Below are 27,475 nucleotides of genomic sequence, written 5' to 3' on the forward strand. Positions count from 1 at the left end.
TGGCAGTTACCAAAATCGAGTATTTTAACAGTGCAAATGATTGAACCCCGCAATGGGTTTATATGTTTGGCCAATCTGTTTAGAAACACCACTCCATATTTTGCATGTAGTGCTTCTCATTACTTTCCTCCTCAGGTTCCTGTTCTCCAGAGGAACCTCTCCTCCAGTCCTGCTGCTGCTGATTTGTCTTGCTGCATTGCCCTCTTTGAAATGTAGGGTCTGTTCAGAAGTTCCTTCAGCATTGGATTGTGCAGTTGGGACTGCCTTTGGTTCAAAGAGTCCTATCTCTCAACAAACCCTCCAAGCCTTTGTGACGTCTCCCTTTGCCTATTTGTGACATTTACTAACGACAGTTATAAACACAGGGCTTTGTGAAGCATGTCTCTACAACTCAATATTCTTCTCCCTTTAATCTTAGAGATTTTTGTTCTGCCCTGTTTTCATTTTCCTTTTCATCATCTGGCTTGCGTGATGGCTGTTGTTGGAGAAGGCAAGCCTGCTGTCTGCTCCAGGTTTTAGTTGTAACCCAGACTTCTTGTAATTATTTAATACAGAATGCCATAGATTATCAAGGCATAACTCCTTTCTATTTTCTCTTTCACCCACTGGGATCAACTTTGTCTCTTATGTTTGAGGTAGCTCAGATTGATCGCTGAGCTATCTCTCCATAAACACTCTCTGTTACCAGCAACTCCTTCTTATGGTAAAGTGGTAAAACAGTCCTGTATATACTTCTGAGGCAGCTAGATACAGCACTTGGGGCAAATAGGATCAAAGATTATGGGAAAAAAGCAGGATTAGGCTATTGGGTTGGATGATCAGCCGTGATCATAATGACTGGTGGAGCAGGCTCAAAGGGCCAATTGGCCTTCTCCTGCTCCTATCTTCTATGTTTCTATAACTTAATGGCTGTTCACGCAGAATCATAAGAATCCCTACAGTGCGGAAGGAGGCCATTTGGCCTATCACGCCTGCATCAACAACTAACAATTGGGAAATGTGACAATTGGACAATTGCCTCAAGCCTGTTGGCACCATTCAGTTAAATTGTGGCTGAGGTCTATTCCTAAGTACCTTGAAATAACAAAAAACTGTCAATTTCAATTTTGGCTTTCCTAATTCATCTCGCCTCAATAGCTATTTGGGGAAAAATGTTCCAGCCAACCACTATCCATGATGATTAATGGCTCAATTGTGTTAAAAGATGGATGAGTCACTAGTAGTTTTAAAACATTTTGAAGCAGACTTTTTGAAACAGCAGAATCCAAACTGAGCTTCAAATCCCAGTTTCTTATCATGGTTGACCTTCAGCCTTTCAGTCTGCCCAGACACTGGTGCTGTCATAGTAACTCAGAGAGGTCAGATTGCAGCAAACAGTGTCACCATTTAGCAATTAATAATGAATGAATGAAAACTGTTCTCTGCGGAGTGCTGGTTACACCAGTTTTACAGTTGCACCAATGGTAAATATGCAACACAATACTTCCGTTTTTGCAGAAATATGAAGCTTGTTACTGGGGGTAAAACTGCCTGTAGAGATGGAGTTGCGCCACTAAAATTGCAATTCACAACATGCTACCAACTTTATCCATTTTGCATTAAGTTACTTCATTAGATTTCCCTGTGAAAGAGCTGATTATCCTAAAAATCTTTTTTCAGCCTTAGGAATTTCATATGAAATCAGAGATAAGTATTCAGCACCTCCCACCTCTCACCTATTATTACCTTCTGTCTCTCAGTGTTGTTGAGAATCTCTTGGGCAATATACCACATTTACTACTTTGTGGTCTCCCTTTTGTTTAAAGATTCTCATCCTGGCCGAGGTAGTTTAATTTGAGACATTTGTCCCTTTCTGAATGGTGCTTTGACCCATCTAAATTGCCAATTATTGAGATATGTTGTTTTCCTGTGAAAAGTTGGAACTTTTTAAAGTTTATTAGTGTCACGAGTAAGACTTACATTAACACCACAACGAAGTTACTGTGAAATTCCCCAGTCGCCACAATCTGGTGCCTGTTCAGATCAATGCACCTAACCGGAACATCTTTCAGACTGTAGGAGTAAACCGGAGCACCCAGAGGAAGCCAATGCAAACACGGGGAGAATATGCAAATTCCACACACAGTGCCCCAAGACAGGAGTCGAACCCAGGTGCCAAGCGCTGTGAGGCAGCAGCGCTAACCACTGTGCTACCATGCCGTGAGCTTTCCGTTTTCCATTGCATTGAATTGGCATTTTAATTCTAACTCTAAGAGATGATGGTGTAGTTGTATTATCTCTGGTCTCTTAATCCAGAAACTCAGCTAATGTTCTGGGGACCAGGGTTCAAATCCCACAACAGCAGATATTGGAATTTGAATTCAACAATGAAAAATCTAAAATTAATAATTACAGGTGACCATTGTCGATTGTCAGAAAACCCATCTGGTTCACTAATGTCCTTTAGGGAAGGAAATCTGTCATCCTTACCTGGTCTGGCCTACATGTGGCTCTGGAGCCATAGTAATGTGGCTGACTCTCAACTGCCCCTCCAAGGGCAATTAGGGATAGGCAATAAATACTGTCCCATGAATGAATAAAAAAAACTTCTTCCACTCTGCCCCGTGTTAAATTTCTTCCTCCCAGAGGCACACCCACCTCAACACCACTCCCATCCATTCTCCTTTCACTCCCTCATGTTCCACATGCTGTTCACCATTAAACTACAGTTCAATCTCATCAGTTTCCCACTTGCGCTGTTTTTCCTTACCCCTCACAAAGCCCCTTAACAAGCCAAACTCCAGCCTCCACACCCTCTTGAGTTTTGGCACTATCTTTCTGTTTAGTTTCAATTAGCATGGGTTTTTTTTGCTATAGTAGGGTATGTAGAAGTATCATTGGAATATTCCTGTTTTATACTGGATAAGTGTTCAGTAGGGGAAGCATTTAGAATTAGTCGGGATCAGAACTTGATGACTGGGAATGTCCATGATTGAGCTCTGATTAATTGGTTCTCCTAAATCAAAAGATGGAAATGATTTAATTTGGGATTTATCTCAGTTGCATAAGGTTGAATAGGTGTAGGTGAATGGGAGATAGCCATCTCAAAAGTTGATTCCTTGCTTGCTGGCAACTATTTAGCATGTAAATATATTGTGTATATGTAAATAACTATTAAAACTTGGTGAAAAGTACTGTGTAGAAGTGCAGCATACAGTTAATTAAAGACACAGTGACATGCATAAGTTGAAAATCTAAACAAATAGATATTAGAGCTCATGTATTTACTTGACGATCTGTTATAACTGTCTCAGTTGGGATATCTGAATATTTTTTAAGAAGCTGTTTAAGGTTTTACAGACACAACTCTTTAGTTCAGCTTTCATTACATGTCATGCCACCGACCACTTCCCATTTCATCAAAATGGATAGTCTGGGATGTTAAGATGCTTTAAATCTGCATAACAGTAGCGATTAATTACTTCAAACTCAATGAATAAAATGCAGCACTTAACAAATTTATTCTCAATTTTAAACCTAGTTTATTAGCTGTAAGGTAACTGCAGGGATTATATCTGAACTGTTGTAGTCATGCTGCACTGATGTTTTTCCTACGATTGCACTATATCCTGCCTGAAGCTTTTGCTCAGCCTACTGAATATACTGTAGTTGTAGATTAAATTGGCATTGTTTCTCTCAGTTGGTGAGACCTCTGTATATATTAGAATATAGTTCCGAAGATTTACATTTTAAGTAACTGTTTTGTGTTATTAAATATTTGCATTGCTTTATAATTTGTATTGTTCACATACAATGAACTATTTCCAAAAAAAAACAGCAGTGTGTGTTGTAGCTTCCTTTCAGTATAGTTCTGCATTGCAACATTCCTCATTGGCTAATGTCCATTCAGTGAACACCAGATCAGCCTTGCTTCAAGTCAGTGTCATTTTTTCACATATCTTATGGCGAAGTACATCATTAATTTTTAACAAAATCAAACTCTAAATTGCAGCAGCAATATGCATTGCCATAATTAGACTCGGTACCTTGGGAAGTATCAGCTAGATTCCTATTTCTAATTGTTATTCAATGACCCTTGATGGAAATAAGTAAATATTAAATGGGGTGGGATTGGTTTAGTTATAAAGCCCTTCAATGACGTAGTTGTTTATTAATTCTGTTGTCACAGTAATAATAGATACTTGAATGAGGTATCTGCATTGACAGAATTAAATCTGAGCAACAGATGGTGCTGTCTTTGGGGGTTGTGGGATTGAAAGCTAGCTATATTCTGGTTATTACAAATGTTATAATGAGCCCACAAGATTTGGATTGTATTCCAGATCTATCTCTGTACTCTGATTGCTGTTCAGCTAACAACACGGGGGAACGATCTTTAGCCCACACTCGCCATCCACGGGATTTGGCGAAACCCTGGAAATCATGGATCTCACCGGCGAGATCATGACTTCCGATTTTTGCTGCCAGTGATATAATCAGGTTCATGCCCTTATGTCATTAAACCACCCCTCCCCCTCGCCATGTATTCAAACCATCTGGGGAGAGGGACATGGTTAGATAGTGCCCTGTCAATGCCCCTTGTCATTGCCCCTTGGCACTGGTTGGAACCATGCCAATCTGACGGTGTCCACCTGATACTGCCCTCTGAACTGGCCTAGTAAGCCACTCTGTTTTCATGGGCAATTAGGCATGGGCAATTAATGGTGGCCCTGCCAGTGATGCCCACATCCCATGAAAGAAAAATAATAAAATCACCAGATGCATCTCATCTAGTCCTAGTCATTTATTTGCTTTAACCAGCCTATCTAACACATCCCACTTATCAACTTCAAACCCACTGGGTGCCTCAGCTATCTCCTCTTTCACCATGACTTGGCCGGTATCATCTTCCTTGGTAAAGACAACTTTTTTTGCCAATGCTTCTCTCCCTCGCCCCTTTCCCCAATTTTCTCCTTTCCTGAACATGCTGTCTTCTTCAGTACAGCTCCAAAACTAATGGCTGCCCTCAATTAGCCATTCTTCATGTCTGAATTATGGCACTGAGTGCTGGTGGGCTTTTCAGCTATGGAAGGCCTTATAACTCATGTTATAATGAGTTATAATGACCATAAGTCAAGCACCTTTCCCAGGAGGAATTACTGGGCAATGATCATGAGCAGTTATAGTGGCTAATGTCTTTCCCTCTGTAACCTGAAAGAATGGTTCTTCTTGTGTGAAAGAGGATAGCGGGAAGTTGTCAACATAAGACAGTCACCAAGAAATCCAATACAGGATTTAGAATAAACTCTTTTAAGAATGGTGAGAATGTAGAACTTGCTACCAATTGGAATAGATGGCTAGAATTAGTTCCATTCTAACTAATGACAAAGTAGAGATGCATTTAAGGGGAAGCTAGCCAAGCATTTGAGGGGGAAGGATCATGGTTATGATAGTAGATTTAGAGGAGAAAAAATGGGAGGAAGCTTAAATGAACCATAAACACTGACGTGGACTCGTTGGGCTGAATGGCCTGTTTCTGTGCCATACATCTGGTGTAATGTAATCCTGGGGATGGTAACATTGCCTTTATTCTCTGGAACCACTTCAATGGTTGAGACTTGTTCCCTTCACCATCAATGTGTTTCAGTATTTACAGCTGGGATAAGCATTTGAAACCCCAGAGCAGACAAGGCTATGGACCAAGTGCTGGAAAATGGGATTAGAATGTAACACTACATTGTGCACTCTCTCCTTCTCTATGAATGGTATGCTTTGTCTGTATAGTGCGCAAGAAACAATGTTTTTCACTATATACTAATACATGTGACAAAAATAAATCAAATCAAATCAAATAGAATAGATAGGTATTTGATGGCCAGCACAGACACGATGGGCCGAAGAGCCTTTTTTGTGCTGTAAAACTCTGATTAAGAATCCAACTCAAATTATATACTCAAATAATCCACTCTAAGACATGCTCAAAGCAGAAGGAGTGCATTTTAAAATACCTTTTGTGTCTTGTAAATGTTTTAAAGCAACTTTGAATTAACTTTCACCATCATCTTTGTGTGAGAAATAATAACTGTACAATCTTTCAGTTCAAGTTAAATGATTGTGATTGGTAAACATGATATTGCTTTCTAAATATTGATTATCTTCTGAACAATTTTGATTTTTGATGTGAAAAAAATCTCCATTCCTCTAATTTTCAATCCAAAATTTGTTTTTGGGTGGTGCTCATTCCAAGGGCATCCCGTGTAAGATTTCCAAAAGTGTGGCCAAACTGATACTTGTATCCTGGAAGTCAGATCAGAATGGACTTGAATAAATCTATTAACCTTTGTTAAGAAATACATTAAACAGTTCAACCAAAATTGCAATGATAAAATGCTACAATTGCTTCAAATCTCTAGCTTCTGCTAAGAATCAAGTCCCAACGGACAATACAAATAAATATGTTAACTTTTTATTTAGGATCATAGAATCCTACAGTGCAGAAGGAGACCAATCGGTCCATTGAGTCTGCACCGACCACAATCCCACCCAGGCCCAATCCCATAACCCTATTTATTTACCCTGCTAGTCCCTTTGACACTAAGGAGCAATTTAGCATAGCCAATTCACTTAACCTAATCTTTGGATTATGGGAGGAAACCAGAGCACCCAGAGTAAACCTACGCAGACAGCGACCCAAGCCGGAAATCTAACTCAGATATTTCCAAATAACTCCAAGATAGTACTTTGCGTCTTGGTGTGTGCTTAAATCTGGACCAGCAGATGGGCACCACAACAGCTCAGTGACTATCACTGCTAGCTGTGCAGATACATGGATTTGGGCCGGTGTCTGTGGGAGTTTGCGCATTCTCTGTGTGGTTGCGTGGGTTTCCTCCGGGTGCTGCGGTTTCCTCCCACACCCCAAAGATGTGCTTTTAGGCTGACTGGTGTACCAAATTTACCCTACACTATTCTCCCCTGAATCTGGTTACAATAGGGGTACCATTAGCATACACACGGGTCAAGGTAGGTGTAGGAAAATGCTTTGTTAAGATGGCGGCATGGGCTCGTTGGGCCGAAGGGCCTGTTTCCCGTGCTGGGTTGTTCTTTGTTCTTTGTTCTTTGTACTTTGTATACCTCATGTGTGGCAAGGGCTTCAAATACCAAAGAGATAGAAGTTAAAACATTTGGAAGTTGTTAAGAATGGTGGCCCCAGTATCTTTTAATCCACAGAATAATTGTAGATACGTTATTATGAAAACCATTAGTGAAGAGTGTGGGCTCAAGACACAAAAGTATATCTGGCAAAAGGAGTTTTGGTGAAAAGAATATTAGGGAGTTGGGATTTATCAAGGAAAGACCCTGACTGTCCAAATGGAATGTTCTTGTTTCGGCTTCTGTGTTGCTACTCCCTTCTGCACTATGTACTGATGAGTAAGTTGTGGGTTCATGCCCCATTCTGGTTACAATAGGAGTACCATACGCGTACACACGGGTCAAGGTAGGTGTAGGAAAATGCTTTGTTAAGATGGCAGCGTGGGCTTGTTGGGCCGAAGGGCCTGTTTCCCGTGCTGGGTTGTTCTTTATTCTTTGTTCTTCCTTCAGTCCAATTGGACTGAATTACACGGTCCACCTCGTGGATTCCAGGTGCAATACTTTAATGCCAGGAGCACCATTAATTGTTTTAAGATGAAACATCCCCCCTTGTCTTTGGAGGGAAACCCTATCTGTGAGGGCTGCCAGTCAATTGGCCGGCTAGCAGCTGTATAGCCCTAGCAATGCCAACTGGGAGTGGGGTACTGGTACACACAGTTCCATCATGCCAGGGAGTCCAGGTCAAGGGTCTCACCTCTCGGCAGGGCGGTGTTCAAGAGGCAAGCAGTGAGCTTAAAGTGGGAGATGACTTTGGAGGTGGGTGGGGGCGGGTGAGGAGGGCCGTTGCTTCTATTGGACAAAGGAAGTTCCCCTCTCCCATTATGCAACTTCAACCTGCGCAGTTAAAACTGCTGACCTTCCCACATGACGTGGGCTTCAGGTATGAGTGATCCAATGAGTATAACACTCATTGTTCTGCAGCACTGGTAATATCCCTTCAACTTGATTATCAAGTTTGCTGATGACACCAGTGGGCTGGTTCTCAAACAATGATGAGAGGGAGGTCAGGAAAGAGATAGAGAATCTGGTGAACTGGTGCGATGACAATAATCTCTCCGTCAATATCAACAAAATGAAAGAGATAATCATCGACTTCTGGAAGAATAGTGGAGGACATGCCCCCGTCTATATCAATGGGGAAGAAGTGGAAATGGTTGACAGCTTTAGGTTTCTAGATGTCCAGATCACCAATAACCTGTCCTGGTCTTCCACACCAATGCTATAGTTAATAAAGCACACCAACACCTTACTTTCTCAGGAGACTAAAGAAATTTGGCATGTACACTATGACTCGCACCAACATTTACAGATGCACTGTAGAAATAATTCTTTCTGGTTGTATCACAGCTTGGTCTGGCTGCTGCTCTGTCCAAAACTGTTAGAAACTACAATGGGACATGAACAAAGCCCAGTCCAACAGGCAAACCAGTCTCCCATCCATCGACTCTGTCTACATTTCCCAAAAACTGAATTTTCAGCAATGATGTGAATAAAAACCAAATCTTGAGCCAGGATAACATTGACCATGACAGGTTCTTGTCAAGGACATCTTCATGTCTTGCTAGAATTGTTGCACAGCATTGGCAACAAGTTTCACATTGTGAGTAAACCAATGGTAATAATAAACATATATCCATCATGATGACTATGTATATTTTATTAAATAGTATAATTAATTTTTATATGGAAAAATATATTTGTGTTTTCTTAAAAGGAGTTTGTGGAATTAAATCATGAGAGGGTGGGGGACCTTGATAAGTTGAGAACCCTTGCCTTATAACTAAACTGTCCAGTGCCGGTATCTCCACACCGTTATAACTAAACAACAGACAGCAACTGATCCCAGAGGCTAACAATCACTCAACTCCATCGTCTACAATAAAGACAGATATACAGGAACTTGTCAACTGGTCACTTCCCTGGCAATGGTTAAGAAGAATCTAGATGGAGCTGGAGCTGTAAGGCAGGATTTCCTTCCTGAATGTTTCTGGTTTACAGGCAGGGCTGGCACTTCATATGTGCCAGTGCCCTTCAGCAAGAATTTCCTTCAACTACCACCCTTGGCAACTAAGAGAAATCCTCTTGAAATCCTGCAAACAATATTCAAATTGGACTAACCCTGGGAAACCTGGCAGGTGGAGATGATTCATGACACCTCCCCCCGCCGCCCCCCCCCCCCCCCCCCCCATTTTCAGCAATGCTAAAGTTTATTTATTAGTCATAAGTCGGCTTGCATTAACACTGCAATGAAGTTACTGCGAAAATCCCCTAGTCGCCACACTCCGCTGCCTGTTCGGGTACAAAGAACAAAGAACAACACAGCACAGGAAACAGGCCCTTCGGCCCTACAAGCCCACGCCGCCCATTTTAACACTCAGTGAGTGCCTCATTCCAATCCTTCTACCTACGACTTTTGTCTACATCTAGTGGATGCCACAATAAAGGGCTGCACTGAGGGAGAATTTAGCATGGCCAGATCATCTAACCCACATGTCTTTCAGAGTGTGGGAGGAAACTAGAGCACCCGGAGGAAATGACTCAGACATGGGGAGAATGTGCAGGCTCCACCCAGATAGTGACCCAAGACGGGAATCAAACCTGGGTCCCTGGCACGATGAGGCAGCAGTACTAACCACTGTGCCAACCACTATAGTTGCTGTGTGAGATAACCTGGGCCACAATGTCATCTTAATCGTCATTCTGCAAAATGGTGGCACGGTGATTAGCACCATTGCCTCACAGTGCCAGGGACCCGCGTTCAATTCCTGGCTTGGGTCACTGTCTGAGTGGAATTTGCACGTTCTCCCTGTGCCTGCGTGGCTTTCCTCTGGGTGCTCCGATTTCCTCCCACAGTCTGAAAAATGTGCTGGTTAAGTGCATTGCCCCGAACAGGTGCCAGAGTATGGTGACTAGGGGAATTTTGCAATAACTTCATTGCAGTGTTAATGTAAGCCTTACTTCTGACCAATAAATTAACTTTAACTTTAAATGATTGTTTTCAACAGGTGGAAAATTGAGAGCTTGGAGTCATTTTTTTTGCAAATTTAATCTTGCTCAAACTTCATTGCCTTTGACTGGAGCTATCTAATAGTGCACAACCCAGTGTGGTGGTGGTGGTGAGGAGTGTAGAATGCTGCAGAAAGCTGCATGTTGAAGCATCGCATATACTGATAACCATCAGAACAGCACTGGAACACAGAGTAGGCCATTTCATTCCCTTGAGTTTATTCCACCATTCAATGCCATCATTATCTGTGACATATCTCCATGGACCTATCCTTGCCCCACATCCTTTACAACTTCTGGGGTAACAGAAATCTTCCTTTAACTTTACTTTAATCTATTAATTAATCAACCTAGTTTTAAAATTAGCAACTGACCGAACATCAATCGCCATTTGCAGAAGGGAGTATTAAACTTCTATCATCCTTTGTGTAGGAGTGTTTCCAAATTTTACTCCTAAAAGGTCTGACTATATCCCTGGCTGCTAAATTCCCCAACCATAGGAAATAATTTTCTCTTTATTGCCCTTGAATATCTCAGAAACTTTGAGCATATCCCTCCTTAACTTTCTAAATTCTATGAAGTTCAAGCCTAGTTGTGTCATCTTGCCTCATAATTTAAGTGAGGTATAATTCTGGTAAATATACTCTGCACTCTATGTAAGGTCCATAGAGCTTTCCTATGGTGTGGCTCCAAAAACGTTTCACAGTCATCCAGCTGTGGTCACTTACCTGGTATATGGCCTGTATACAGGGGCATCATTCCCATTTCTGAGGGATAAATGCTCATAATCTGGGGCAGGGTTTCACCCTCTGAATTACCAGTCAGACGTTTTGACTTATTAAGCATCTGATCGAATTTGATCAAGGCACAGTTAGTAAGGGTAGGGTAGCTGCTTCCAAGCAGAAATCGGACATGGGGTACATGCCCTTTGTATCCTGTAAAGCAAAAAATGTACAGCTTAAAGATAATAGTAAAGGTTTCAAAAGGTTAGTCATGGCACAAATCAATTCCGGCCTCCCAGATTGCCTGAATCCACTACAGTTTGCCTATCACCGCAACAGGTCCACAGCAGACACCACCTCTCTGGCCCTATTCTCAACCCTGGAACACTTAGATAACAAAGGCACCTATGTCAAGCTCCTATTTATTGACTACAGCTCAGTCTTCAAAACCATTATTCCTATAAAACTCACCTCCAAACTCCATGGGCTGGCATTGGGTCCTCCCTCAGTGACTGGATCCTAGACGTCCTAACCCACAGACTAAAATCAGTAAGGATAGGCAACGACACTTCCTCCATGATAATCCGCAAAACTAGTACCCCACAAGGCTGTGTTCTCAGCCCCTTACAATACCTCTTATACACCTGTGACTGTATGGCCAAATTCCCCTCCAATTTGATTTTCAAGTTAGCTGATGACACCACTGTAGTGGGTCAGATCTCAAACAATGATGACAGATAGAGAATCTAGTGAACTGGTGCGACAACAGTAAGCTGTCCCTTGATGTCAACAAAACAGAGATAGACATCGACTTCAGGAACCACAGTGGAGGACATGCTCCTGTCCCTCGCACATTCCCATATCCTGTCCCTAGCACACTCCCACATCCTTTCCCTAGCACACTTCTGCATACTGTCCCTAGCACATTCCCCCGTCCTATCCCAAGCACATTCCCCCATCCTGTCCCTCGCACAGTCCCACATCCTGTCCTTTGCACACACCTGCGTACTGTCCCTAGCACATTCCCGCGTCCTGTCCCTAGCACATTCCCCCGTCCTGTCCCTAACACATTCCCCCGTCCCGTCCCTAGCACATTCCCCCGTCCTGTCCCTAGCACATTCCCACGTCCTGTCCCTAGCACATTCCCGTGTCTTGTCCCTCGCACAGTCCCACGTCCTGTCCTTAGCACACACCTGCGTACTGTCCATAACATACTCCCGCGTACTATCTCCAGCACACTCCCACGTACTGTCTCCGCCACACTCCTGCGTACTGTCCCTAGCACACTCCCATGTAGTGTCCCTAGCACAAACCCACGTACTGTCCATAGCACACTCCCGCATACTATCTCTAGCACACTCCCGCGTACTGTCTCCACCACACTCCTGCATACTGTCCCTAGCACACTCCCATGTAGTGTCCCTAGCACACTCCTGCGTACTGTCCATAACATACTCCCGCGTACTATCTCCAGCACACTCCCACGTACTGTCTCCGCCACACTCCTGCGTACTGTCCCTAGCACACTCCCATGTAGTGTCCCTAGCACAAACCCACGTACTGTCCATAGCACACTCCCGCATACTATCTCTAGCACACTCCCGCGTACTGTCTCCACCACACTCCTGCATACTGTCCCTAGCACACTCCCATGTAGTGTCCCTAGCACACTCCTGCGTACTGTCCATAACATACTCCCACGTACTATCTCTAGCACACTCCCGCGTACTGTCTCCACCACACTCCCGTATACTGTTCCTAGCACACTCCCATATACTGTCATTAGCACACTTCACGTACTGTCCCTACACATTCCCGCGTACTGTCCCTAGCCTCTTCTGCATACTGTCCCTAGCACATTCCCGCTTACTGTCCCTAGCACACTCCCACAGACTGTCCTGTGTTTTGTTCCTAGCAAAGCTCCCGCTACTGTCCCTAACATAAGAACATAAGAACTAGGAGCAGGAGTAGGCCATCTGGCCCCTCGAGCTTGCTCCGCCATTCAATAAGATCATGGCTGATCTTTTCGTGGACTCAGTTCCACTTACCCACCCACTCATCATAACCCTTAATTCCTTTACAGTTCAAAAATTTATCTATCCTTACCTTAAAAATATTCAATGAGGTAGCCTCAACTGCTTCACTGAGCAGGGAATTCCACAGATTCACAATCCTTTGTGTAAAGAAGTTCCTCCTCAACTCAGTCCTAAATCTGCTTCCCCTTATTTTGAGGCTATGCTCCCTAGTTCTAGTTTCACCCTCCAGTGGAAACAACTTCCCTGCTTCTATCTTATCTATTCCTTTCATAATCTTACATGTTTCTATAAGATCTCCCCCCATTCTTCTGAATTCCAATGAGTATAGCTCCAGTCTACTGAGCCTGTCCTCATAAGCCAACCCTCTCAACTCTGGAATCAACCTAGTGAATCTAATCTGCACACCCTCCAGTGCCAGTATATGCTTTCTCAAGTAAGGAGAGCAAAACTGTACACAGTACTCCAGGTGTGGCCTCACCAGCACTTTGTACAGCTGCAATATAATCTCGCTGTTTTTAAACTCCATCCCACTAGCAATAAAGAACAAAATTCTATTTGCCTTCTTAATTACCTGCTGTTATTCCTACCAAAATGGATGACCTCACATTTACCAACATTGTACTCCATCTGCCAGAGCCTCACCCACTCACTTAGACAATCTATATCCCTTTGCAGACTTTCAGCGTCCTTTACACACTTTGCTCTGCCAATCATCTTAGTGTCATCTGTGAATTTTGACACACTACACTTGGTCCCCTACTCCAAATCATCTATGTAAATCGTAAACAACTGCAGTCCCAACACTGATCCCTGAGGCACACCACTAGTTATTGAGTCATGAGAAGGGAATAATTAATGATATTGCTGTTAGGAATCCTCTTGGAAGAAGCGATCACAGTACACTGTCTCTAACACACTCATAAGAACATTGGAACATAAGAAATAGGAGCAGGAGTAGGCCATCTAGCCCTCCGAGCCTGCCCCTCCATTCAATAAGATCATGGCTGATCTGAAGTGGCTCAGTTCCACTTTCCCGCTTTCTCCCCATAACCCTTAATTCCCTTGCCTACCAAAAACCTATCTACCCGCATCTTAAATATATTTGGCGACGTAGCCTCCACCACTTCAATGGGCAGAGAATTCCAGAGATTCACCACCCTTTGAGTGAAGAAGTTCCTCCTCAACTCTGTTCTAAACTGCACCCCCCCCCCTTATCTTGAGGCTGTGTCCTCTAGTCCTGCTGTCATTTCTGAGCAGGAAGAACCTCTCCACCTCAACCCTATCCATCCCCTTCATCATCTTATACGTCTCAATAAGATTCCCCCCTCATCCTTCTAAACTCCAACGAGTACAAGCCCAGTCTATTCAGCCTCTCTTCATAGCTCAACCCCCTCAACTCCGGTATCAGCCTAGTAAACCTCCTCTGCAATCCCTCCAAGGCCAAAATATCCTTGCGCAAGTGCAGCGACCAAAACTGCACACAGTACTCCAGCTGTGGCCTCACCAGTACCCTGTACAGTTGCAGCAAGACCTCCCTACTTTTATATTCAATCCCCCTCGCTATGAAGGCCAGCATCCCATTTGCCTTCCTGACCACCTGCTGCACCTGTAGGCTGGGTTTTTGTGACTCATGCACAAGGACCCCCAGGTCCCTCTGCACCGTAGCATGCCGCAGCTTTTCGCCCTTTAAGAAGTAGTCCTTCCTACTATTATTCCTGCCAAAGTGGATAACCTCACACTTGCCAACATTGTATTCCATCTGCCAGGTCCTCGCCCGCTCGCTCAACCTATCTAGATCCCTCTGCAGACTTTCTACACCCTCCGCACAATTTGCTTTTCCACTTATCTTTGTGTCATCAGCAAATTTCGACACCTTACACTCAGCTCCCTCCTCCAGATCATCTATATAAATGGTAAATAGCTGATGGTAAATGGTAAATACTCCCATGTACTGCCTCTATCATACTCAGTGTACTGTCTCCAGCACCCTCCTGTTTCCAACCAGCTAACTTACGCTAGCCCATGGGTCCTACCTGAGGTGATCATGGGTCCAGTACCACATTAATGCTACATTTATCAATATTAATGCAAACTCTAACTTATACTGACCTTCACAAACGTGCATATCTGAAACTTTCATACTGACCTGAAATGAAATGTTTATTCGGGTCTTCATTTTGCATGAAGTATGGAGAGGTCAGTACTTTGTAAGAATGCAATGAGTGATAAGGAACAGGATTGGTAGTAATTGCTTTAAGAGGTGTCCTATAATTGACTGTCAAAAGCTGAGAAGAAAGAGGAAAATATTAGTTCCGAATACAAAGCCCGTTAAAAAATGGTTGTAGGGGGTTGCTTTTCAAACTGGAGGCCTGTGACCAGCGATGTGCCTTAGGGATCAGTGCTGGATCCATTGTTATTTGTCATTTATATTAATAATTTGGATGAGAATTTAGGAGGCATGGGTTAGTAAGTTTGCAGATGATACCAAGATCGACAGCGCAATAGACAGTGAAGAAAGTTATCCCCAATTCTAACGGCATCTTGATCAATTGGACCAGTGGGCTGACGAATGGCAGAATGGAGTTTAATTCAGATAAATGTGAGGTAATGCATATTGGTAAATCAAACTAGGGCAGGATTTTCTCAGTTAATGGTAGAGGGTTGGGGAGAGTTAGAGGACAAAGAGATCTAGGGGTACATTTTCATAGCTCCTTGAAAGTGGAGTCAGAAGTGGACAGGGTGCTGAAGAAAACATTCAGCATGCTTGGTTTCATTGGTCAGAACATTGAATACAAGAGTTGGGACATTTTGTTGAAATTGGACAAGACATTGCTAAGGCCACACTTGGAATACTGTGTACAGTTCTGGTCACCTATTATAGAAAGGATATTATTAAACTGGAAAGAGTGCAGGAAAGATTAACTAGGATGCTACCAGGACTTGATGGCTTGATTATAAGGGGAGCTGGATAAACTGGGACTTTTTTCCCAGGACCATAGGAGGCTTAGGAGTGATCTTATAGAAGTCTATAAAATAATGAGGGGCATAGATAAGGTAGGTAGTGAACATCTTTTCCCAAAGGTAGGGAAGTCTAAAACTAGAGGGCATTGGTTTAAGATGAGAGGGGAGAGATACAAATGGGGCTAAGAAGGGGAAATTTCTTCATACAGAGGATAGCGAATGTCTGGAACGAGCTACCAGAGGGAGTAGTACAGGTGGGTATAACTTTGTCTTTTAAAAAAACATTTAGATAATTACATGGGTAAGATTGGTATAGAGAGATAAGGGCCAAACACGGGCAATTGGGACTAGCTTAATTTTAAAAACTGGGTGGCAGGAATAAGTTGGGCAAAGGTCCTGTTTCCATGCCGTAAAGCTCTGTGAGTCTGTAACAGTGGGAGAACTTAGTTTTACTACAAACAAGCCATCAGCCTCCAGCTACATATGTGCACGTGTTACTAAAGATAATAAATATAAAAGTTAGCAAAGCTTTGAGAAGTTCACTAAATTTGGAAGCAATTCCTAAGAAGTGGATGAAGAGTTCAATCATTTCAAAAGGTCAGAAAACAATCAAGATGCCTCCCAGTTTTAGCATTAGTTTTCAAGGATAATTTTTTATAAAACAATTTCAAAGGATGTGGCGGGGAGGCTTGAGATGGCACAGTCTGTGAAGGAACTGCTAAAAGGGATTCAAGAAGGGGAAATCATGACTGAGGAACTAGCTGGACCTTTTGATACTTTTTAATGTTTGTTTATGAGTGTCACAAGTAGGCTTACATTCACACAGCAGTGAAATTACTGTGAAAATTCCCTAGTCGCCACACTCCAGCACCTGTTTGGGTAAACTGAGGGAGAATTTAGCATGGCCAGTGCACCAGAAGAAACCGGAGCACCTGTAGAAAACCCACACAGGTATGGGGAGACTCCACACAGTGACCCAAGCCAAGAAGCAAACTTGAGTCCCTGTGCTGTGAGACAGCGGTGCTCACTACTGTGCCACTGTGTTTCTCCACTGCTATGCTGAATAAATGAAATGCAATGTGAGCTGAAATAGAGAAAAAAAACAGAAATACTGTAATAGTTCCATGCGTTAGGGGCAATTTATTAGCTTGGATTGAGGACTGGCTAAACTACAGAAAGCAGAGTTGGGATAAATGGATCTATTTCGGGTTTGCAAGGTGTAAGTCATGGGGTTCAGTTCTCAGGCCCCAGCTATTTACAACCTACTAATGACTTGGATGCAGGGATAGTAGATACTAAAGACAAATTTGCAGATGACACTAAAATAGGTGGGATAGTAAGCTGTGATAAAGAATTAAACAATTTACAAATGGAGATGGATAGGTTTGGTGAGTGGGCCAAAACTTGGCAGATGGAGTATAATGCAGATAAGTGTAAGGTTATCCATCTTGGTAGGAAAAATACGAAAATAAATTATTATCTAAATGGAAAGAAACTTCAGAGTGTTTCAGTGCAGGAGGATCTGGGTATCCTCATGCATGGATCACAGAAAACTAGTATTCAGATACAGTAAGTAAGTATTAGGGTGGCATGGTAGCACAGTGGTTAGCACTGCTTCACAGCTCCAGGGATCTGGGTTCGATTCCCAGCACAGGTCACTGTCTGTGTGGAGTTTGCACATTCTCCTCATGTCTGCATGGGTTTCCTCCAGGTACTCCGGTTTCCTCCCACAGTCCAAAGATGTGCTGGTTAAGTTGATTGGCCATGCTAAGAAATTGCCCCTTAGTGTCTTGGGATGTGTTGGTTAGAGGGATTAGCGGGTAAAATATGTAGGGAAATGGGGGTGGGGCCTGGATGGGATTGTGTGCGGTGCAGACTCGATGGGCCAAAGGACCCCTTTCTGCACTGTAGGGTTCTATGATAAGGAAGGCAATTGGAATCTTGGCATTTATTGCTAAAAGGATAGAACACAAAAATAGTAAAGTGTTGCTGCTACAGTACAAAGCATTAGTGAGATCGCACTGTACAGTTTTGGTTACTTGAGGAGGGCTGTAATTACATTGGAAGGGGTTCAGAGGAGGTTCACTGAATTGATTCCAGAGATGAGGGATTTGTCTTACAAAGAGAGGTTGGGCATTTTAGGCCTGTACTCCCTGGAGTTTAGAAGAATGAGAGGAAATCTAATTAAGGTGTACAAGATGATAAGGGGATTGACAAAGTAGACGTGAGGAGAATATTTCCTCTTGTTGGGCAATCTAAAACAAGAGGCCATAGTTTTAGGGGTGGCAAATTTAAAACAGAAAGGAGAAGAAATTACTTCTCTCAAAGGGTCGTGAATTTAAAGATGCGGTGGACTGATTTTTAATTAAAGTTTAAACTTTAACCTTTAAATTTAAGGATGAGGTGGACAGATTTTTAATTAGTAAGAGAAGGTTATGGAGAATGGACAGGAATGTGGAGTTAAGGTCCAGATGAGATCATCCATGGTCGTATTAAATGGCGGAGCAGGCTCGAGCGGTTGAATTGCCTACTCCTGATCCTAGTTCTTATGGGAATCAAAAGTAACCATGTCAATCATCTTCTCTACTGAATAAAGAAATATTAATGTTTCAAATTCCCTCTGGTCAAAATCTTAGGGCAGAACCTCAGTTCAGTGATGGGCATGGTGACACTGTATAGCTCATTACTGATACATTCGTGCAGAGCACAGCAAATCTCGTGATGGGACGGGCAGGAAGTTGCCCTCACTGCCATTATCTCAAAAGGGTCAAAGGTTTGGATAACATATTTAAAGGGTACCTGGACAGTGTTCCTCCTTTAGCCTGTCTCCCAACTCTAGCCTCTGCTCGGCCTTTCTACCCTACCCCCTCTTCCATCCTTGGCACAGTTTCTGCTCGTGGCACCCGATATGAGTGAAATTTTTTGTGGACGCCAAGAATGCAAAATCAGCATCTACTAGCCTTGAAGTTGTGCAAAAAAGTGAAGCTCCACAGGTGCACACCACTTATACACAATCATAAAACTAAATGCTCTAATTTTCCGCTGGCAGGGAACATCACTTTGGAGGGAACTTAATTCCCACAAAGTGGCACGCACGACATGCTAATATATGCAAAAGAGCTTTCTGAAATTGTCAGACATCTCAACTCACTTTTAACCCGCCAACAAAGTCCCAAGAACAAAATTCCCACAGCTCATCCCAATGTCAGGGAACTGATTTTTGGCCTCACACCAAATCAATATCCACCCAGCTGCCATGCTTCCTGCTGCTGGCAGGCTGAGAAGATTTACCCTCCGCCTCACTCCCTTAGTCTTTTCTCTTTACTGCAATGGATTTTGTAAATTTAAATTTTTGCGATTCTTTTGTTGGCAATCCACATTGGGGATCAGTGACTGATCATATAATTGGGTAAAATGTGAGAGGACAATTGAATCAAAAATTGGAATATCCATAAATGAGAAATGTTCAAGCTAGTAAGGGTGTGATAGCCAAAGCCATCAATCTTGATACCCCGTCTGTTTATGCAGCTGTCTCAAGTGAGGGTATTAAAATTAAAATGAAATCAGAGAGAGAAGGGCTAATGTGGGAAATTGCAACCAGATACAGTAAAGACTGGATTATTATAAGACATAATAAACCTAATGAACCCAAATTGTGGCAGTGGATTCAATGGGGAAGAGGGGGTAGGAAGGAGGAGGGGGGACTAAGAAAATGGATTTGTTTTGATGTTAAAGCCCAGTGTCTATAGGGAAACATTCTGTTCACGCGGATACAGATGAACAGAGATGCTGTTACTTTTTTCTCCTGTTCTGTCTGTGCCCTGATTTTCCCAGTCTGTAACGCATTTATTAATTCCATCTCCTTCTTCTTTGAGGCAATCTTAAGCTGCTCTCTCTCAAAATCTCCAAAAGCGTCCGCGCAGGTTTCTCGGAAGGTTTTCGAAAAATAGATTTTTCTTCTGGGAACAAAACCTGTTTTCAAAAATAGAAAGGAAAAAAAAATCAGCTAGATTCAGTATAAATTCCTCATGTGCCAAGCAAAAAAAAAGCTAAAATGAATAAGTATGAAATAATAGAATAATCACAGAAACAGAATATTGGAATTAACTAAGGTTGTCGTCACTTGAACACTAGGCAGTAATATGTGAGTTTCCTTTAATCAGTGTGGATTTTAAATATATTTTTCCATTGTATTATTCACTTTCAATCCTGTGTCAAACACCCAAGGAGGGAATGGTGGATGGGTGGGGGGGGAGTTGAGGGGAGTTGCAGTGGGGGTGCAGAGTTTTAACTGGAAGGGGATTTCAGGTGAAAAGCCAGTAAAGCTTGAAAATGTCTACTGCTGCTCCAACCTAGAGTTCCATTTCCTGGTACACACACATCACCAGTTCGCACCAGTAAGAGTCACTTCCAGGTTTTACTGTTTTTAGCTTCTGGTTGGGTGAGAATAGGCAAGTATTAAACATTGACATGTTATCACAGTGTCACACTCTTGGGCTTTCGTCAGTGTTGCTGAGATCAATTTTAGGCTGGGGCTATTTTAACCTCCTGGATTTTTTTTAACGTGCTGAAATGGATGTAAAGAGAGAGAGAGAAAGCTGCCTGGTTAAAGACAGAGGGAGATGAAGCAGTGCCAAGTGCCCTATCTGCCACCCAGTTATACCATGGTGGGGTCTCACAGGTGGGAAGATAGAGGATCCTGAGGCAGCAGAGGGAACAGGAGGAACACTACTCTTTCTGCCCCCATTAAGCTGAGTATGAATTTTATCTTTATGGCCTTCACTGCTTCTGTGGTAGGATTTACTGAGTAGGCAGCCAGTGGTTTAAAATGCATTCAGGGACCAATCAAAGGACATATGAGTCTGAGCCAGGCAGAAGCCACAGCCACCTAAATAACAGGCCCAGTTAAAACAAGCAAGTGACTGTGAATGGACTGGGAGCTAGGTGCTGAGTTCTCACAGACTACATTCCCATTGGCTACCTCTCCCCCACCATTTCTTGGCTGACGTGTTGTCATGGTGTCATACTCCTGGATTTTCGCCAGTGTTGCTTAGTAACTATTTTATGAGGCAAGCAAAAATGGCTCTGAATAGCCTCTTCTGATTTTTCTTCTCTTTAACAGCAGGTTTCGAGTAAACCAATGATAAAGGACATTCCACGCAAACATCACTTAGTGTCTGTGTATATATTTTACACACGAATCGAACAAAACTGAGAAGTCCTATCAGAAATTGTGACGATATGGAGCCAGAGGTTGGTGGATGATGGCATCTAAATAGAAGTTATTTATATATCCAAACTGATCCTATGTGGGGATTCAGCTTTCGTGTTGATAGGCACGAAATCTTTGCCAGTGAGTCAGAGAAATGAAGATAGGCTGATGATTGATGGTCTTAACTTTCTGTCACATTCTTCAGTCACCGAGTCTATTCTTAATTTCTTAAAACAAGAAACATACAGGAACATTATTCAATCGTTAATTTACTTGTCAAGCTAATTTGTTATAAACTTATACTGTTTCTTGAATGAGTGATTCCATTTGCCTAAAGATTTAAACCATGAGCTTCCATTATCAAAATACAGTAGGTAACCAACCTGTGTATCCGGAGATCATTAAATCAGTCAGTTTCTGTCCTTTCCTGCTGACTTTATGACTCTGGTGCAGATTTCCATGTTGCTCAGTTCCTGTTTTATTGCTGGTTTCTTGATGCTTGTATGGTTGGAGGAGTAATTGTCCAGGTCGTGGTATTGGAGGATCTGTAAGCAGCTTAGAGGTCAGCTTGCCGTAGCATTGCCCAACACTGTATTTATACTGCGGACAATAGCCAGCATATCTATAAAGATATCACACAGCAGCTGTTACTTTTTCAGAAAGTATATTTTTGTTGGGAATTAAGTCTCATTACAGTTGGATTGCAGAAGCCGTCCAGCTGTCAACCAGAAATATTGAGTTGAATCTTAAATTTGTGGGCTGGGGCCATGTCACAAATTAAAATTCAAAATATCTGGAACTGGAATCCAACCCACCTTAAACTTGCCCATTTTTGGTTTTAACCAGGGAAGGACAAGAAGCAGGCAGCCAATTCACTACCTAGGTTGGTCATTTAAACATAACCATGAGTCTGAATGCCTTCATTTTAATAGCCAGCCAATCTTAAGCTAAAGTTTATTTATTAGTCACAACTAAGGTGTATATTAACACTGCAATGAAGTTACTGTGAAATTCCCCTAGTCGCCATCCTCCAGTGCCTGTTCGGGTCTATGCAGTGGGAGGAAACCAGATCACCTGGGCAAAACCCATGTAAATACGGGGACGACATGCAGCCTCTGCACACTGACCCAAGCCGGGAACTGAACATGGGTCCCAGGTGCAGTGAGGCAGCAGTGCTGGCAAGAAAAAGAAGAAAAGAAGGGCTGAGTCCATAAGGCAAGAACCTTTTATAGCGCTGCATGTGGGTCAGGTGAGACAGGATTAACAAGCTACCCACTAAACAATATTTCTGTCTGTCTTCAGTATCAGATCACAGCCAAACCCTAATGCCTAAATGCTCTGAACCTCTCACTCCCATCACACACAACTCACACTCAGGAATTCCCAGTGATTAGGACACCCTGACTCTGATCAGATCCCCACAACTGGGGCTCCCCATCTTCAATCAGGACTCCCAACCCAACCCATAACTCAGCCCAATTCCTGAATGAACCATCTTCCAGTTTGGTCGGTCATCAAGTGAAGATGTTTGACCTCTTCAAGGGTGCTTTGAGGACATCCCTGAAGTGCTTTAGTGGAGGTGGCTTTGAGTGATAAGCATCTCAACGCCAGCCTCTCTCTATAGTTTTAAAATGGCTTCTCTGTCTCACCTGCAGCAAAATTGATATAAGGCCAGACTTGGGACCCCAGAATTAATGAGAAAATTGCAGAGTCAGGCTCCTGAGGTTTAAATACTGCACCTTGTGATTTCACCCAAACAAGCCCTGGAACAAGGAAAGCACTTTTACGTATGTACAGACCCAGCAAATGCCCCTTCCTCATGAGTTTAAATTGACTTCTCTGTCTCACATGATGTAAAGCTTCACAGCAGACAAACCTAGCATTCCAAAATTAAACTCAACTTGCAGAGTCAAAAAATTGATCTTTTCCACACAGAAATGCAAAAGAACATCTGTTTGGATTCTTCATTAAGAACTTTACTTCAGATTTTTTGAAAACAATTTGCAGTTTCCTCAAGTGCGAATGAATGTTTCTGGATGCACTCACTTCAATCGAGTCATGGGACTTAACATCACATCAGCACAAAACAATGGCACAAAACAACGACACATAAGGATGATGTGGAATAAGACAAAATAACATTAAGTTGAATTTTTTTTTATGCATTCACAGGATGTGGGTGGCACTGGCTTGGATAACATTTATTACCCATCCCAAATTGCCCTTGAGCTAAGTGGCTTGCTAAGCCATTTCAGAAGGCAGTTAAGAATCAACCACATTACTATGGCTCTGGAGTCACATTTAGGTCATAGACCAGGTAAGGATGGCAGATATCCTTCCCAAAAGGATATTAGTGAACCAGATGGGTTTTTACAATAATCAACAATCGTTTCATGGTCATCATTAGACCTTTAATTCCAATCTTTATGTCAGGAACATAGGAGTAGAAGTAGGCCATTCAGGCCCTCTAGCTCTTTTGCTGTTTAATAAGATCATGGCTGATCCGTATCTTAAACTCTGTCCACATACTTTGGTTTCTACATTATGACAGTAACCAAACTTCAAAACCATAGGTACTGAATTGACTGAGATTTTGAAAGCTGTTAAATAAACTGTGAGGGACAATGGCCTCACATCATGTATATTTTTATAAAATACATATCGATGCGCTCACTGATATTTCTAAGATTTTAAAACTGAACAAAAGCCTTGAAAGTAGCCTAACCTATGTCTGTGACCCCCAAATAATAAAAAAACCTTCTTGGCAGTTTTGGGAAACTCGCACTTCATTATCTCTGGGGAGCCACAACTACTGCACAACATAACTTCCAAGGGAAGTACACAAAGGCCATCTGCATGTTACTAATCCTGGCTGACCAGATGGATGATCTGCCACGACAGAGGTCCCGCAACTTTCCTTTCAATTTCTAATGACTGAGACATTTAACAGTTTTTGGAATCCAGACGGTAGATACACATTCCTGCCAAAAATCTCTTGAAGAGGTGGAAGTCATGTGATATAGACTGCTGGCTTGTGGAACCAGTAATATTGCTCTGTTAAACTACGCAGCTTAGTCTGCTGTTTAATATCTAACAGTCCCATAGACAAGGAGCTCTGCCTAGGTGGAATACCTGGCCCCATTGACACTGGTTCTGCTGGAAATTCTGTACCATCACCTACAGGACTAATTCATCTCTGCATGCCTGTCTCATTCTGTGAGGGCAAGACCACTGGAAAAGTCAATTATCCAGCATCGGATTCCATCTTACCAAACACTGTGAAGGAATACCTCATTGACCTTTGCTTCTAGACTCTGGAACCTATGCAAACCTATATTTATTTTCTTTGTGGTCTCTATACTCTAAAACCATCTAATAGAAACATAGGCCGGAATTTTACTGCCCCACCTGCCGTGGAAATGAGGGGCAGAAAATGAAAAGGTCTGTTGTCTCTGTGTGGAATTTAAAGTAAAATTTATTTATTAATCCAAGGGAGGCTTACACTAACACTGCAGTGAAGTTACTGTGAAAATCCACTAGTTGCCACACTCTGGTGCTTGTTCAGGTACACTGAGCGAGAGCTTAGCATGGCCAATGCATCTAACCCCAGCACATCTTTCAGAATGTAGGAGGAAACCCACACAGACATAGGTAGAATGTGCAAACTCCACACAGACAGTGACCCAAGTCGCAGAATTGAACCTGGGTCCCTGGCGCTGTGAGGCAGCAGTGCTAACCATTGTGCCGGTGTGCTGACCACACTGAAATTTTACAGTTTCAGCACAAGCAAGGTCATAAAATCCTGCCCAACGGGGCAAGATCTTCTGGCTTTTTACGCCGGTGGGATCTTCTGGTCCTACCAGTGGTGCACCCCTGCTGCAGCTTGCGGTGGATTCAATGGGAAATCCCATTGACAGCAGTGGGACCAGAAGATCCTGCTGCCGGCCAACAGCAGGCCACCTCCTGCCACTGAAAAACACGTTGTGGAAATGGACTGGGGTAAACACAGTAAGAAGTTCCGATCAGAACTCCCCACTCACCTGACAATGGAGCAGCGGTCCAAAAGCTAGTGGCAACTGTTACCAAATAAACCTGTTGGACTTTAACCTGGTGTTGTGAGACTTCTTACTGAGAAACACACCATGGGAGGTCAGAGAAACTAGCTCGTAGGGGCTGGAGTAGTCCATTCAGCCCTCCGTGCTGCTCCGCCCACCATCCAATAAACTCAACGGATTCGTGGTTGCAATGCCACATTCCTGCTTTCTCCCCATACCACCTGATATTAAAATCTAAAGATTACCTATCTTTTTCTTGAATACATTCAGTACCTGGCCTCACAGCCTCCTTTCTCTATCCTTCCCTTTATTATCTGAGTGGAGGTAACGTTGTTACCCTCCTTTCACATGTTGAGTGTGTGCAAATAAACTAACCCTTTGAGTTTATCTTGTCTTGTGTTTGGATCACACTGAAACTGAGGAGTTGAAAAATATATCACCGCTTATAAAGAGAGAAACAAATCAAAAAGACTTTAGGAATGCTTAATTAACCCTCTCCTGTCCGTAGCAAAATATCAGCCCTTCTTTCTTCTTCTCTCTCATAGCTAACAAAATTCCACCAATATCTGTTCTGAAATGTTCAATTGACTGAGTTCAATTGACTCCAGAGAGAGAGAACTTCAGATATTTAATATTCTTTATGTGAAGAAACCTTTCTTTTGTTCCTTTTTCCTTTGTTCTGGAAACGCCCATTGGAACAAATAATTTACCTCAATTTGCCCTACCAACCATCAATTAGAGCACCCCTTAATCCTCTGCAGGGAATACAACCTAACTGGCCCCCATTATTTTATCCTTTTAAGTAGTCACACAATACCAGATTAAAGGTGAGACTACTTACTGTGCCTACCCCAGTCCAACGCCGGCAAGTCCAGATCATGTTTACCCTTTTAGCCATGGGATCATTCTGCTCAATATTGGCTGCCCCCTTCCAACATATGCTTCCAGAGATGCAGAGATTAATGCAGTACTCTCCAGATGTGGTCTGTGGTCTATACAAAGTTTTATACAAGGATGTAGAGACTTTGGAAAGGGCACAGAAAAGACTAACCAGGATGTTGCCTGGTGTGGAAGGCATTAGCTATGAGGAGAGATTGGAGAAACTTGGTTATTTCTCACTGGACCGACAGAAGTTGAGGGGCGACCTGATAGAAGTCTACAAGATTATGAGGGGCATGGACAGAGCGGATAGTCAGAAGCTTTATCCCAGGGTGGAAGAGTCAATTACTAGGGGACATAGGTTTACGGTGTGAGGGGTAAGGTTTAAAGTGATGTACGAGGCAAGTTTTTTACACAGAGGATGGTGGGTGCCTGGAACTCACTGCAGGGCGAGGTAGTGGAAGCAGATGCCATAGTGAGTTTTAAGGGGCATCTTGACAAATACATGAATAGGATGGGAATAGGGAGATATGGTCCCCTGAAGGGTAGTGGGTTTTAGATCAGCTAGACAGCAGGCTTAAAGGGCCGAAGGGCCTGTTCTTGTGCTGTAATTTTCTTTGCTTTTTTTTGGACCATAGTTCCCTCTAATTTATATTCCAGCCTCCTTGAGATTTAGGGCAGCATTTCATTCGCCTAACTCCGTGTGGTCAACAAACCTATAACTTTCTATTCCTTCGTCAAAGTCATGGCTAAATACAAGGGTAAGCTGAGGTGCGGGTTATAATAAGGACAGTGTCCCGTTCCCCGTTCCCATTATCTTACAGCTGGAATCCCTTCAGTGTTTAGATCCGTGTGCGTCCTGTCAGACTAGTTACCATAGCAACACTAAACACAGTCTCTGCTGCCGGGAATTAAAAAGAAAATAAAATTATAGGCGGGAAGGTTAACTTTACCCAAGATATGAAAAAACAAATAAATGCACCTATGGTTGTGTGTCTGTCCTCAGCCCGCGGAATGAAGGACAATTGAAACATTTCTACCCTGAGTGTACTACAATACTGTCCAGCCGGTTAAAGCCATTCACTCACCCGGGTATATAGTGCGGCTCCGGAGTCATCAGCAGCGGGCTCAGTTTGAGTGGGTAAGAGTTCGCCATCCCGCACTCAGCGGCGGGTCTCCGCCGCTCCACGGCTCACGAAGCAACAGTGTGGCTGCCGGCCTGGCAATGGGGCGGAGATCAGTATCTCTCAGGAGGCAGGGACATCTCACCCTTTGGTATGGAGCCTTTTGGATGGAGCCTTATGTCCCAAGGGGAAAGGGGGCAGGGGGTGGTTCAGAAGGGCGTTGAACACAGACAGGTCTCAAATGACAAGGACCATTCCAAAAACACCATTTAAAAGATAGTTGGAGCCCAAAGAGCTGGAAGGGCATTTCAAATATCATTGCAATAAGCTACCAGCAGGTGACCTCACTAGG

The 27,475-nt window shown here is 43.0% G+C and overlaps 1 protein-coding gene across 2 annotated transcripts; it reads right to left on the minus strand.

Moving 5' to 3' along the window:
- Positions 1-5,998: 5,998 nt before the first annotated feature.
- Positions 5,999-27,179, minus strand: cimip2b (ciliary microtubule inner protein 2B). Of its 2 annotated transcripts, none has more exons than XM_080197602.1 (6): positions 27,088-27,179; positions 21,449-21,687; positions 19,650-19,825; positions 15,039-15,177; positions 10,863-11,069; positions 5,999-6,276 (listed from the first exon to the last, which is right to left on the minus strand). In XM_080197602.1, the coding sequence occupies exons 1-6, from the start codon at positions 27,153-27,155 to the stop codon at positions 6,188-6,190; spliced, it is 918 nt and encodes a 305-aa protein (XP_080053728.1). In that variant the 5' UTR covers positions 27,156-27,179; the 3' UTR covers positions 5,999-6,187. The 2 variants fall into 2 exon arrangements, with proteins under 2 accessions (XP_080053728.1, XP_080053738.1); XM_080197612.1 differs by having other exon boundaries at positions 6,170-6,317.
- Between the last annotated feature and the right edge of the window lie 296 nt (positions 27,180-27,475).

This window comes from Carcharhinus amblyrhynchos, chromosome 1, assembly GCF_965287045.1.
Source record: "Carcharhinus amblyrhynchos chromosome 1, sCarAmb.v2.hapA, whole genome shotgun sequence".
In the NCBI taxonomy this organism is placed as follows: domain Eukaryota; kingdom Metazoa; phylum Chordata; class Chondrichthyes; order Carcharhiniformes; family Carcharhinidae; genus Carcharhinus; species Carcharhinus amblyrhynchos.

Bases quoted from the DNA above. Each gene is read 5' to 3' on its own strand.
- cimip2b (XM_080197602.1), bottom strand. From the start codon at position 27,155: ATGGCGAACTCTTACCCACTCAAACTGAGCCCGCTGCTGATGACTCCG. The intron at 21,688-27,087 runs GTGAGTGAATGG...ATATCTTTATAG, and splicing joins GAGCCGCACTATATACCCGG to ATATGCTGGCTATTGTCCGC. The intron at 6,277-10,862 runs GTAAGTGACCAC...TCTGACTTCCAG, and splicing joins GTATACAGGCCATATACCAG to GATACAAGTATCAGTTTGGC.